Here is a 13,504-nt window from a genome sequence, read left to right as displayed (position 1 = left end):
GGTCCCCACGGCAACGTCCGTCCCGCCCCCCGCACCGCCATTGGCTGCTGAGTTCCCGCTCTGCGTGCGCTGATTGGCCGATACGGAAGCGGAGTGAACGAGGGGTACGCGTAACTGGGAGGCGGCCCCAAACCAGTACGGCGCCCGAGCTGGGAGAGAGCGCTGAACTGGGCCCAGAACCCCTGAACTGGGCCAGGAGCTGAACTGGGCCCAGAGCACTGAACTGGGCCAGGAGCTGAACTGGGCCCAGAGCACTGAACTGGACCCAGGACCCTGAACTAGGCCAGGAGCTAAACTGGGCCCAGAGCCCTGAACTGGGCTCAGGGCCCTGAACGGGGCCAGGAGCTGAACTGGGCCCAGAGCCCTGAACTGGGCCCAGAGCCCTGAACTGGGCCCAGGGCCCTGAACTGGGCCCAGGGCCCTGAACTGGGCGCAGAGCCCTGAACTGGGCTCAGGGCCCTGAACTGGGCCCAGAGCCCTGAACTGGGCCAGGAGCTGAACTAGGCCCAGAGCCCTGAACTGGACCCAGGACCCTGAACTAGGCCAGGAGCTGAACTAGGCCCAGAGCCCTGAACTGGACCCAGGACCCTGAACTAGGCCAGGAGCTGAACTAGGCCCAGAGCCCTGAACTGGACCCAGGACCCTGAACTGGGCCAGGAGCTGAACTAGGCCCAGAGCCCTGAACTGGACCCAGGACCCTGAACTAGGCCAGGAGCTGAACTGGGCCCAGAGCCCTGAACTGGGCCCAGGGCCCTGAACTGGGCCAGGAGCTGAACTGGGCTCAGGGCCCTGAACTGGGCCAGGAGCTGAACTGGGCCCAGAACCCTGAACTGGGCCAGCCATTAAACCCCCCCGCCCTCCCACTTCCCCCCAGCCCCCTCACTCACAAGCCCAGCACCCCCCTCCCCACCGAGCCCCCTGGCAGAGCGGCCGATGCTTGGCCAAGCCGCTGCGCAGGCGGAAGTGGCGGCCGCAGCGCTCGCAGGCCCGCCCGGCCCCGTCGTGGGTCTTCATGTGCTCCGTCAGGTGATGCTTCAGCTTGAAGCGCTTGTGGCAGGCGGCGCAGGCGAAGGGGCGCAGGCTGAAGGTCAACATGATGTGTCGATCCCGCTTGGGTTTGACCGCAAAGCGCTTCCCGCACAAGCAACCGAAACGTTTACCGTCGGGAGCCGCTCCCAACTTCACCGGAGCGTGGAGAGCTTGACCCCGCCCCAAGATCTCGTTCCCGTGAAGGTCCACCGGTTTCCAAGATGGTTGAGGGAACACGGATGCGCCGCCGGTTGTCATCATGGCGCTGCCGGTTGTCACCGTCGTGCCGCTGCCGCCCGCCGGGATGACGTAGCTCACCTCCGCCGGCGCGAAGCCGCCCGCCAGCTCCGACGCTGGTAGGAGACCCTCAACCGTGGTGGCGTCACCCACCTCCTGCTTGATGTAGAAGATCTTGGGGGGCTCATGGGGGGCTCCGGGCACCCCGTCTTCCTCCTCCTCCTCCTCCAGCACGATCTGGAGAGCATCGGTGGGGCGGTGGCGGCGGCGGTGGCCGCCTTCTTCCTCCTCTTCTTCTTCCTCCTCGTCCTCCTCCACACAGATCTTGAGGACCTCCTCGCCGGCGTCCTTCAGGAGGGAGCTAAGGGATGACGTTGCCGCCGGCGCCACGTCTGCAGCCACACGGATTTTGAGGACCTCCTCGCCCCCCTCCTTGGTGAAAGACGGTGTGGCCACCTCACCACCACGGGTGGCCCACGAAGAGCCATCACCACCACGCATGGGCCATGAAGATGATGCTGAAGAGCCATCGCCACCACGGGAGGCCCACAAGGACGTTCCGTCACCACCGCGGGTGGGACACGAAGAGCTGTCGCCACCACGTACGGGCCATGAAGATGATGCTGAAGAGCCATCACCACCACGGGTGGCCCACGAGGATGTTCCATCACCACCGCGGGTTGGACACGATGGCCCATCTCCACCACGAGTGGTCCAGGATGATCCTCCATCTCCACCGTGGGTGGTACATGAGGACCCATCGCCACGGGTGGTCCACGACGATGCTCCGTCTCCGCCGTGGGTGGCACATGAAGACCCATCTCCCCCACGGGTGGTCCACGATGAGGATGAAGACCCATCCCCACCATGGGTGACGCATGAAGACCCATCTCCACCACGGGTGGTCCACGATGACGAAGCCTCCCCGCCGCGGCTGCTTGACGATGACGATGTCCCCTCGCTGCCCCGGCCAGCCCACCGGCACGTCCCACCCTCCAACTCCCTCAGGATCTCGGAGCACTGATCCACCACGTGCCACATCTGGAGACCACTGGCCACCAAGAGATGCCCGGGCAGGGCCTCCAACAACAACGTCAAGCGCCCCGAGTAGATGAGGTGCAGGAGCCCCTCGAAGGCGTCGGGATCGATGGCGGGGGGCAGCAAGAGGCGCCCCCCATCTTGGAGAAGCAACTTGTCGTGGAAGAAAGGGGACGCGGCGGCCAAGACGCTCTTGTGGGCCGGGAAGATGCGCCCACCCACGTGGACGGCCACGTCGCAGAACTTCCCCTCCAGCCGCAGGCGGTTGAGGGAATCCAGCAGCGCCGCCGCGTGCTGGGGGAAGGAGATCTGCACCCGGCCCCCCTCCGCCGCCATCCTCCCGCCGCCGGCCTGCGGGGACACCTCTGTCACCCAGGGGGGCCACCTCGGGTGCCTGGTTGCCCCCTTGGATGCCTAGTTGCCACCTTAGGTGCCCGGTAGGCCCCCTTGGGTGCCCAGTTGCCCCCTTGGGTGCCCAGTTGGCCTCCTAGATGCCCAGTTGCCCCCCCTTGGGTGCCCAGTTGCCCCCTTGGGTGCCCAGTTGGCCTCCTAGATGCCCAGTTGCCCCCCCTTGGGTGCCCAGTTGGCCTCCTAGATGCCCAGTTGCCCCCCCTTGGGTGCCCAATTGCCCCCCCTTGGGTGCCCAATTGCCCCCCCTTGGGTGCCCAGTTGCCCCCCCTTGGGTGCCCAGTTGCCCCCTTGGGTGCCCGGTTGCCCCCCTGGATGCCCAGTTGCCCCCTTGGGTGCCCAGTTACCCCCTTGGATGCCCAGTTGCCCCTTTGGGTGCCTGGTTGCCCCCCTGGATGCCCAGTTGCCCCCCTGGATGCCCAGTTGCCCCCCTGGATGCCCAGTTGCCCCCTTGGGTGCCCAGTTACCCCCTTGGATGCCCAGTTGCCCCTTTGGGTGCCTGGTTGCCCCCCTGGGTGCCCAGTTACCCCCTTGGATGCCCAGTTGCCCCTTTGGGTGCCCGGTTGGCCCCCCTGGATGCCCAGTTGCCCCCCTGGATGCCCGGTTGCCCCCCTGGTTGCCCAGTTGCCCCAGGGCATACCCTGCTGCCCCCCTCGTTGCCCAGTTGTCCCCCTGGCCGCCCCCGTTGCCCCCCGGCCAGCCCCCCGCAGCCCCGGGGCTGCCCCACCCCCACCCGGTTGGCCCCTTCGCCGCCCCCGGCCGCAGCACCGCCCCTGCCCCCCCCGCCTTGCGCCCCCCCCCCCCCCCCCACTCTCCCCCCATCCCCCCCTCCCCCCCCCCCAGGAGCTCCCCGGCCCGTCACGTGACCGCACGCCCCGCGCTCACCCCCGGCCACTGTCGGCTCCGAGCGGTGACGTCACCGGGAAGCCCCGCCCCCAATCCGCGGGCAGGGCGATGACGTACCCCGGGAAGCTCCGCCCCCTTCCCCCCCCCCCGCAAATCGCCTCTCTCGGCCCTCCGGCCCCGAGCCACGCCCACTGAGGCCATGCCCCCTCCGGGCCCCGGCAAACCCCGCCTCTCCCGCCACAAGCTCCACCCCTTCCCTCCCCTTTCTTTGTTAGTAGCCGCTCTACCCCGGGAGGCCACGCCCCCCTTCACAAGCCACGCCCCCCTGTCCTTGCCCCACCCTGGGAAGCCTCGCCCCCTCCCAATCCACACCCCTCTCAACCCCATGAGGGCCCTGCCCACTCCTGAGAGCCACCCCCACTCCAAGCCACACCCACCCCAAGCCACGCCCCCCAAGCCCCTCTCTCTACCCTGCCCCTGGATACCCCGCCCCTCCTAAACCCCTCCTACCCCTAAACCCCTCTATCTCCTTAAGCCCCGCCTACCTCAAGCCACGCCCCCTCCCCAGCCTTTGCTTCCCCTGCCCTACCCCTGCAAGCTCCGCCCACCCTGTCTCTTAAACCCTGCCCAAACCAGACCCCTCCCTAGCCCCACCTTTGCTCTCCCTGCCCTACCTCCTAAACCCCGCCCATCATAAGCCACGCCCATCCACAAGCCACACCCAGCCACACGCCACGCCCACCCAAGGCATGCCTTTCCTCTGCCCGGTCTCTGCAAGCTCTGTCCACCCCAAGCCACGCCCACCCTCTCTCAAGCCCCGCCCAAGCTCCAAGCCCCTCCCCTCCCCAGCCTTTGCATTCCCCTGCTCTACCCCTGCAAACCACGCCCACCATCTAAGCCCCTCCCACGGTCTCCCAAGCCACGCCCGCTCCCCAAGCCACACCCCCAATCCCTGTCTTTGCTCCCTCCTGCCCCACCTCCTAAACCCAGTCCACCCTAAGACACGCCCCGTCTCCCAAGCCACGCCCATGCTCTCTCAAGCCACACCCACCCACAAGCCCCGCCCCATCCCTCATCTTCCCACCTAAGCCCTGTCCACCCCAAGCCACGCCCAGTCTCCCAAGCCACGCCCCCCAGCCCCCGCCTTCCCTCCTAAGCCCTGTCCACCCCAAGCCCCACCCAGTCTCCCAAGCCACGCCCATGCTCTCTCAAGCCACACCCGCTCCCCAAGCCCCGCCCCCCAGCCCCCGCCTTCCCTCCTAAGCCCTGTCCACCCCAAGCCCCGCCCAGTTTCCCAAGCCACACCCGCTCTCCAAGCCCCGCCCCCCCAGCACCCAGCCTTCTCTCCCTCCTGCCTTACCGCCTGCGCCCAGTCCACCCCAAGCCACGCCCAGTCTCCCAAGCCCCGCCCCCATCCCCCGCCTTCGCTCCCTCCTTCGCTCCCGCCTAAGCCCCTCCCGCCCCGCCCCGCCCCCCCATTGGCCGCGTCACCGGAGGGGGCGGGGCTACAAGACCGATCCGAGTTTATTAAAGGCTCCGCGGGCAGCGGCGGCCCCGGCGGGGGCTGGAGCCAGCCCAGACCCGCCTGGGGCCGCCCGCGGGCGGGGATTGTCGGGGCTGCGGCGGGCCCGGGCCGGGGGGGCTCCGGGGGGGCACCGGGGGCCGCTGAACGGGGGGGCCGCTGAAGCGGGGGGGCCTGGTGCAGGGGGGGCCCGGTGCATTGAGGTGGGGGGGGGCGGTGAATGGGGGGGGAGGGGGTCCTGGTGCATTGGGGGGGGGGAATGGGGGGGTCCTGGTGCATTGGGGGGGTGAATGGGGGGGTCCTGGTGCACTGGGGCGGTGAATGGGGGGGGTCTTGGTGCGCTGGGGGGGTGAATGGGGGGGTCCTGGTGCATTGAGGGGGTGAATGGGGGGGTCTTGGTGCACTGGGGCGGTGAATGGGGGGGGTCCTGGTGCATGGGGGCGTGAATGGGGGGGACTCGTGATTGGGGGCGTCCTGGTGCATTGGGGGGGGTGGTGAATGGTGGGGGGGGGTCCTGGTGCATTGAGGGGGTGAAGGGGGGGGGGGTCCTGGTGCCTGGTGCATTGGAGGGGGTGATTGGGGGGCTCGTGATTGGGGGGGGGGGTCGTGGTGCATTGGGGGGGGGCTGGTGCATTGGGAGGGGGGTGAATGAGGGGGGTCCTGGTGCGTTGGGTTGGGGGGCAATGAATTGGAGGGGGGCTCGTGAATGGGGGGGGTGCCCTGGTGCACGGGGGGGGGAGGGTGCCCTGGTGTATTGGGGGGGTAATGGGGGGGCTGGTGAATGGGGGGGGGGCACCCAGTACATTGGGGGTCCCAGTGATTGGGGGGGGGGGGGGCTCTCCCCTGTGCGGGGGGTTGAGGCCGGGGCCGGGGGGGGACACGGTGCACGGGGGGGGCCCCCCCAATCCTGGTGCACGAGGCTGGTGGTGCACGGGGACACACACCACCCCCACCCCCAATGCACGGGGACCCCCCGGTCCTGGTGCATGGGGTGGGGGTGGGGTGGTCTGGTCCTGGTGCACATGGAGGGGGGGGGGGGGTAAGGATTGGGGGAGGGGTCGAGGTGATGCACGAGGGGAAGGTCCGGGCCTGGTGCATGAGGGGTGGTGATGCACGAGGGTGGGGTCTGGTCCTGGTGCAAGGAGGGTGATGCACAAGGATAAAAGGGCTGGGGGGGTGGGGGGTGGGTCGGCAAAGGAGGGGGGGGCGGGGGCCTGGCCTGGTCCTGGAGCACAAGGAGCCGTTGCACGAGGCCGCCCCAATCCCCTTGCACGAAGGACCCCCCCCCTCCACCCAACACCACCACCCCCCCCCCCGAGTCTCGATGCACGAGGAGCCGATGCACGAGGCCAGCCCAGTCCCGGTGCACGAGGCCGTCCCGCTCCCAGTGCACAAGGTCGCCCCAGTCCCGGTGCACGAGGAGCTGTTGCACGAGAAGCCACCGGTGCACAAGGCCTCCCCGCCCCCATTGCACGAGGAGCCACTGCACAAGGCCAACCCCTGTCCCGGTGCACGAGGAGCCGTTGCACAAGGCCGCCTTGTTCCCATTGCACGAGGAGCTGTTGCACGAGGCCTCCCCCAATCCTGGTGCACGAGGAGCTGTTGCACGAGGTCTCCCTGCTCCCCTGGCCTGAGGTGCTGTTGCACGAGGAGCCCTTGCACAAGGAGCCGTCGCACAAGGCCTCCCTCCTCCCGTCGCACGAGGTGCTGGTGCGTGAGGATGCCCTTCCACAAAGCCTCTCCGCTCCTGTTGCACGAGGAGCCCTTGCACAAGAAGCGGCTGCACGACGCCTCCCCGCTCCTGCTGCAAGAGGAGCCCTTGTGTGAGGAGCTGTTGCACGAGGAACCCTTGCACGAGGTCGCCCCGCTCCTGCGCGAGGAGCCGTTGTGTGAAGAGCCCTTGCACGAGGACGCCTGGCTCCTGTTGCACGAGGAGGTGTTGCAGGAGGCCCCCCTGCTGCTGTTGCACGAGGAGCCCTTGCACGAGGCCCCCCTGCTGCCGTTGCACGAGGCGCCCTTGCACGAGGCCGTTGCACGAGGCGCCCTTGCACGAGGCCGTTGCACGAGGCGCCCTTGCACGAGGCCGTTGCACGAGGCGCCCTTGCACGAGGCCCCCCTGCTGCCGTTGCACGAGGCGCCCTTGCACGAGGCCGTTGCACGAGGCGCCCTTGCACGAGGCCGTTGCACGAGGCGCCCTTGCACGAGGCCGTTGCATGAGGCGCCCTTGCACGAGGCCGTTACACGAGGAGCCCCTGCACGAGGCTGCCCGGCTCCTGTTGCACGAGGAGCCCTTGCACAAGGCCCCCCCCAGCTGCCCTTGCACGAGGAGCCCTTGCACGAGGAGCCCTTGCACGAGGCCTCACACCCCTCGCACGAGGAGCCCTTGCACGAGGCCAGGGCAGGAGGGGAAGGGGGGTGGGGGGTGGGGTGGGGGTGGCTTGGTGGGGGGGTGGGGTGGCTCCCATCCCCCCCCCCCCCTCCCCCTCCCCTTCCCCCTCCCCCTCCCCCCAGCCTCCTCTTCCCCGGGGGTCGCCGGGTGCCACCGCCAGCCCCGGGGCGGGGGGTTGGGGGGGGGGTCCCGGTGGCCCCCGGGGCGGGGGCTAGTGCTCAGCAGCGGGGCCGCGCAGCTCGCCGTTGGCCGTGATCGGGGGTGGCGGGGGCGGAGGCGGGGGTCGCACGGGGACCCCCCCGGCCCAGCTCACACCCGGGTCTGCTGCACCCACGGCGGAAAGCTGCCTCTCCTGCAAGGCACCGAGGGGGCTCATTCACCCCCCCTGTCCCCCCCACCCCCCCCAAAAAAAGGGTCCCCAAGTCCCCCACCCCTCCCCCACCCCCAATACACCCCCACCCCCACCCCGCGCCGCAGCACTCACCTGTATCAGCTCGGTGGGACCCTCCTGCGCTGCCAGGACAGCCCCCCCCCCCATCCCCATCCCCCCCCAAACCCCCATCCCCCCCCAAACCCCCATCCCCCCCCCCCCCCCCCAGACAGGACATGACACAGGGACGCGCATGTCACCCCCCACCCCCACCCCCACCCCCCGGGTGAGGTGAGATGGGGACAGACACGAGACACGAGGATGGAGACGAGGCGGGTGACGGCGGGCGCCAGCGCTGGGGGACGGTGGGTGGCCCTCCCCTCCCCCACCCCCCTCCCTCCCAAGCCACCCCCAGAGGGGACGGTGACACTGTTGTCCCCACTGTTGTCACCCCTGGGGGGGGGGGGACGGGACCGACGTAAGTGGGACAGGGACAGCCCAGAAGCTCCTTGGTGGCCCTGGGGGGACACCTCAGGTCCATGTCCCCAAGGGGGACATGGGGACACAGGAGGGACATGGGGACACCTGGATCCATGTCCCCAAGGCGTCCCTGGGGGACGTGGGGACACTCCGGATCCGTGTCCCCAAGGGTCCCCAGTGTCCCTGGGGGACATGGGGACACAGGGACACTCCAGATCCATGTCCCCAAGGGGTTCCCGGTGTCCCTGGGGGACATGGGGACACAGGAGGGACATGGGGACACCTGGATCCATGTCCCCAAGGCGTCCCTGGGGGACGTGGGGACACTCCGGATCCATGTCCCCAAGGGTTCCCAGTGTCCCTGGGGGACGTGGGGACACAGAAGTGTCATGGGGACCTCCTGGCTCCATGTCCCCAAGGGTTCCCAGTGTCCCTGGGGGACATGGGGACATAGGAAGGACATGGGGACACAGGAAGGACATGGGGACACTGCAGATCCATGTCCCCCAGGACTCCCTGGTGTCCCAAGGGTCATGGGGACACCTTGGATCCATGTCCCCAAGAGGATATGGGGACACAGGAGGGACACGGGGACACAAGAGGGACATGGGGACACCCTGGGTCCATGTCCCCAAAGGTTCCCAGTGTCCCTGGGGGACATGGGGACACAAGAGGGACATGGGGACACCCTGGGTCCATGTCTCCTGGGACAGACAGGGGACAAGGGACACCAGAAGGGGACAAGGACGTCCCCGTGGCACATCCTGGCCAGGACACAGGAGGGTCAGGGACACCCCGGATCTGTGTCACGGGGGTGCCGGGGGGGGGGACACATGGGACAAGGAGAGGGACATGGGGACATCCCAGATCCACGTCCCCTGGGATGGCTCGGGATGGAAGGTGCCAGGGAGGGGACAAGGTCCTACCCGGACACAGGAGGGACATGGGGACACCTGGGACACATGTCCCCAAGGGTCCCCAATGTCCTTGGAGGGGGACACGAGGACACGGGAACACCCGGGATCCATGTCCCCAGGGGTCCCCCATGTCCCTGAGGGACACAAGAGGGACGTGCCAATGTCCATGTCCCCAGGGGTTCCCCAGTGTCATGGGGACATGGGGACGTGTCATAATCCATGTCCCCTGAGGGCTCCCGGTGTCCCCAGGGAAGCACGGAGACACAAGAGGGACCATGGGGACACCTGGATCCGTGTCCCCAGGGGTTCCCCAGTGTCCAGGGGACATGGGGACACAGGGAGGACCTGGGGACACCCTGGAACCATGGCCCCAAAGGTTCTCCGTGTCCCGAGGGGACACAAGGAGGACATGGGTGACCCTAGATCCATGTCCCCAAGGGTTCCCAGTGTCCCCAGGGGGACACAGAGACACAAGAAGGACATGGGGACACACAGATCCATGTCCCCAAGGGTTCCCACTGTCCTGGGGACATGAGGACACCCCAGGTCTGTGTCCCCAGGGGTTCCCATTGTCCAGAGGACATGGGGACAGTCCAGCATTGCGTGTCCCTAAGGGTCCTCAGTGTCCTTCAGGGACAGGGGGACACCTGGATCCATGTCCCCAGGGGTTCCCAATGTCCCTCAGGGACATGGGGACATCCTGGCTCCATGTCCCCAAGCGTTCCCAATGTCCCTCAGGGACATGGGGACACAAGAAGGTCTTGGGGACATCCTGGCTCCATGTCCCCAAGGGTTCCCAATGTCCCTGAGGGACATGGGGACACAAGAAGGTCTTGGGGACATCCTGGCTCCATGTCCCCAAGCGTTCCCAATGTCCCTGAGGGACATGGGGACACAAGAGCATCTTGGGGACATCCTGGCTCCATGTCACCAAGGGTTCCCAATGTCCCTGAGGGACATGGGGACACAAGAAGGTCTTGGGGACATCCTGGCTCCATGTCCCCAAGGGTTCCCAATGTCCCTCAGGGACATGGGGACACAAGAGCGTCTTGGGGACATCCTGGCTCCATGTCCCCAAGCGTTCCCAATGTCCCTGAGGGACATGGGGACACAAGAAGGTCTTGGGGACATCCTGGCTCCATGTCCCCAAGGGTTCCCAATGTCCCTGAGGGACATGGGGACACAAGAGCATCTTGGGGACATCCTGGCTCCATGTCACCAAGGGTTCCCAATGTCCCTCAGGGACATGGGGACACAAGAAGGTCTTGGGGACATCCTGGCTCCATGTCCCCAAGGGTTCCCAATGTCCCTCAGGGACATGGGGACACAAGAGCATCTTGGGGACATCCTGGCTCCATGTCACCAAGGGTTCCCAATGTCCCTCAGGGACATGGGGACACAAGAAGGTCTTGGGGACATCCTGGCTCCATGTCCCCAAGGGTTCCCAATGTCCCTGAGGGACATGGGGACACAAGAGCATCTTGGGGACATCCTGGCTCCATGTCCCCAAGGGTTCCCAATGTCCCTCAGGGACATGGGGACACAAGAAGGTCTTGGGGACATCCTGGCTCCATGTCCCCAAGGGTTCCCAATGTCCCTGAGGGACACGGGGCCACAGGAGGAACATGGGGGACACTCCAGCACTGTGTCCCCAAGGGTTCCCCGATGTCCCCTGGGTGCTACCTAGGGGAAGGGGGGGATGGGGACAGGGACGGGGACGGGAGGACCCACCTGGCGTGTCACCGGAGGCCGAGGGTCCCGTGACAATGGCAGGGCTGGCCCGCGCTACCTGACGGACAGCTAGGACGAAGAGAGACACGGGGGGGTCAGGGCCACCGCGGGGGGACACGCTTGTCCCCGCGGGGGGACTCGGGGGATGGGGGGGGGGGGGGGGGAGGGGAGGACTTGGGGACACACCGTGTCCCCGGTGGTGGCCTTGAGGGGGTGGCCCTGCGGTGGCGGGGGGGAACCCCAACCCAAGGAGGGGGTCTGTCACCAGCCCCGTCGCTTGGGGGGGGGGGGGGGAGGTGGCCTTGGGGACATGTTGGTGGCCCTGTCCCTAGGCGAGGGGGGGGGGGGGGGATGTGGCTCTGTCACCCCGCCCCCCCCCCCATGTCCCTCTGATGTCCTCCCTGGAGGTGGCCTGTGTCCCCCCCCTTGGGGGGACCGTGTCCCCCCAGGGGTGGCCCTGTCTCCACTAGGGATGACCTTGTCCCCCCTGGGGGGGGTCACTTTGTCCCCCCAGGGGTGGCCCTGTCCCCCCTGGGGGGGTCACTTTGTCCCCCCAGGGGTGGCCCTGTGCCCACCGGGGATGGCCCTGTCCCCTCTGGGGGGGTCACTTTGTCCCCCCTGGGGTGGCCCTGTCCCCCCCCACGGGTGACCATGTCCCCCTGGGGTGGCTTTGTCCCCCCCCCGGAGGTGACCGTGCACCCCCAGGAGTGGCCCTGTCCCCCAGAGGGGACCCCGTGTCCCCCCTAGAGGTGGCCTTGTCCCCACCGGGGGTGGCCCTGTCCCCCCCCCAGGGGTGACCATGTCCCCCCAGGGGTGACCCTGTTCTCCCTGGGGGTGGCCCCGACCCCCCCCCATCTCCCTGTGGGTCACCAGGTCCCCACTGGGGGTGGCCCTGTCCCCCCCAGGGGGTGGCTGTGCCCCCCCTGGGGTCCCTGTGTCCCCCCCCAGGGGTGACCCTGTCGTGCCCCCCCCCCCATGGGTCCCCATGTTCCCCCCCCTCAGGGCCCCACAGGGGTGGCTCTGTCCCCCCCCCTGCCCCCACCAGGGGCCATAATCTCCCTCCCCCCAGATGCCACCAAGTCCCCGCCCCCCCTCCCCCCCCCCCCGCCATCCCCATGTCCCCTCTAGGGACAACCCTGGCCCCCTACAGCCCCCACAGGTGACCATCCCCCCCCATAGGTCACCAACACCCCCCCCCGCCCGGGGGTGACAATACCCCCCCAGTGGTGCCCACAGCCCCCCCAGTAACCTCCCAGGGGGGCCCAGTACCCCCCAGTAACCCTGGTGGGATGCCAATACGCCCCCCCCCCCAGGGTGCCCGTAACCCCCTGGGGTCCCCGCACCCATGGGTGCCCATACCCCCCCCCCAAAAGGTGTCCCCCCCAGCCACAGACACCCCCCCCCCCAACGATGTCCATACGCCCCTCTAGGGTACCCCCACCCCCACCCATGGGTGCCCATCACCCCCTCGGGGTCCCCCCCACCCATGGGTGCCCATACCCCCCACCCAAAGGTGAACCCCCCCACCCAAAGGTGACCCCCCCCTGCCCACAGAACCCCCCCAGCGATCTCCATTCACCCTTCTAGGGGTACCCCCACCCCCACCCATGGGTGCCCGTCACCCCCTCGGGGTCCCCCCACCCATGGGTGCCCATACCCCCCACCCAAAGGTGCCCCCCCACCCTAGGGTGGCCACAGACACCACCACCCCCCCCCAACGATGTCCATACACCCTTCCAGACATGCCCATACCCCCACCCATGGGTGCCCATCACCCCCTCGAGGTACCCCCACCCATGGGTGCCCATACCCCCCACCCAAAGGTGAACCCCCCCACCCAAAGGTGACCCCCTCCCCCCAAAGGTGACCCCCCCCGCCCACAGAACCCCCCCAACGATGTCCATATGCCCCTCTAGGGGTGCCCATCGGCCCACCCATGGGTGCCCATCACCCCCTCGAGGTACCCCCACCCATGGGTGCCCATACCCCCCACCCAAAGGTGAACCCCCACACCCAAAGGTGACCCCCCCCGCCCACAGAACCCCCCCAACGATGTCCATACGCCCCTCTAGGGGTGCCCATCGGCCCACCCATGGGTGCCCATCACCCCCTCGGGGTCCCCCCACCCATGGGTGCCCATACCCCCCACCCAAAGGTGAACCCCCACACCCAAAGGTGACCCCCCCCGCCCACAGAACCCCCCCAACGATGTCCATACGACCCTCTAGGGGTGCCCATCGGCCCACCCATGGGTGCCCATCACCCCCTCGGGGTCCCCCCACCCATGGGTGCCCCCCCGCCCCGGGCCCCGTCCCCAGCGCGGCGTGGGATGGCCGATGTCACACGGAGCAGAGCAATGACATTGTAATTTCCACCTGAGCGTCGAGCAGCCGCCGCCGGCCCTCGGGGGGGTCGTGGGCGCCCAAGTGATCCCTGCGCAGCTCCTGCTCCACCAGCATCAGCCTGCGGGGCCAGGCTTCACCGGGGTCACGCTGCCACCCCCGGGGGGGGCACCCCGGGGACACGGGGACACCCCC

General features: G+C 68.4%; 2 protein-coding genes across 12 annotated transcripts in view; both read right to left on the bottom strand.

The window, feature by feature from the left end:
- Nucleotides 1-879: 879 nt before the first annotated feature.
- ZBTB9 (zinc finger and BTB domain containing 9) lies at nucleotides 880-3,640 on the bottom strand. The gene is made up of 2 exons (XM_037371949.1): nucleotides 3,598-3,640; nucleotides 880-2,655 (listed from the first exon to the last, which is right to left on the bottom strand). The coding sequence occupies exon 2, from the start codon at nucleotides 2,638-2,640 to the stop codon at nucleotides 880-882; it is 1,761 nt and encodes a 586-aa protein (XP_037227846.1). The 5' UTR covers nucleotides 2,641-2,655; nucleotides 3,598-3,640.
- A 3,939-nt stretch (nucleotides 3,641-7,579) lies between these two features.
- SYNGAP1 (synaptic Ras GTPase activating protein 1) overlaps nucleotides 7,580-13,504 on the bottom strand; it is a 39,207-nt gene continuing 33,282 nt past the window's right edge. For 7 of the 11 annotated variants that reach the window (XM_037371950.1, XM_037371951.1, XM_037371956.1 and 4 more), the window contains 3 exons: nucleotides 13,343-13,443; nucleotides 10,968-11,036; nucleotides 7,580-7,821 (listed from right to left, as the gene is read on the bottom strand). In XM_037371950.1, coding sequence (XP_037227847.1) covers nucleotides 7,688-7,821; nucleotides 10,968-11,036; nucleotides 13,343-13,443 — 304 coding nt within the window. In that variant the 3' untranslated portion in view covers nucleotides 7,580-7,687. The remainder of the gene's footprint in view (nucleotides 7,822-10,967; nucleotides 11,037-13,342; nucleotides 13,444-13,504) is intronic. The other 4 variants (XM_037371954.1, XM_037371955.1, XR_005101633.1 and 1 more) reach the window with 3 other exon arrangements.

This window comes from Falco rusticolus, chromosome 22 (assembly GCF_015220075.1).
Source record: "Falco rusticolus isolate bFalRus1 chromosome 22, bFalRus1.pri, whole genome shotgun sequence".
Lineage (NCBI taxonomy): Eukaryota > Metazoa > Chordata > Aves > Falconiformes > Falconidae > Falco > Falco rusticolus.
Note: the sequence above shows the minus strand (reverse complement) of the source record. Positions and strands in the feature narration are given on the sequence as shown.

Bases quoted from the DNA above. Each gene is read 5' to 3' on its own strand.
- ZBTB9 (XM_037371949.1), bottom strand. From the start codon at position 2,640: ATGGCGGCGGAGGGGGGCCGGGTGCAGATCTCCTTCCCCCAGCACGCG.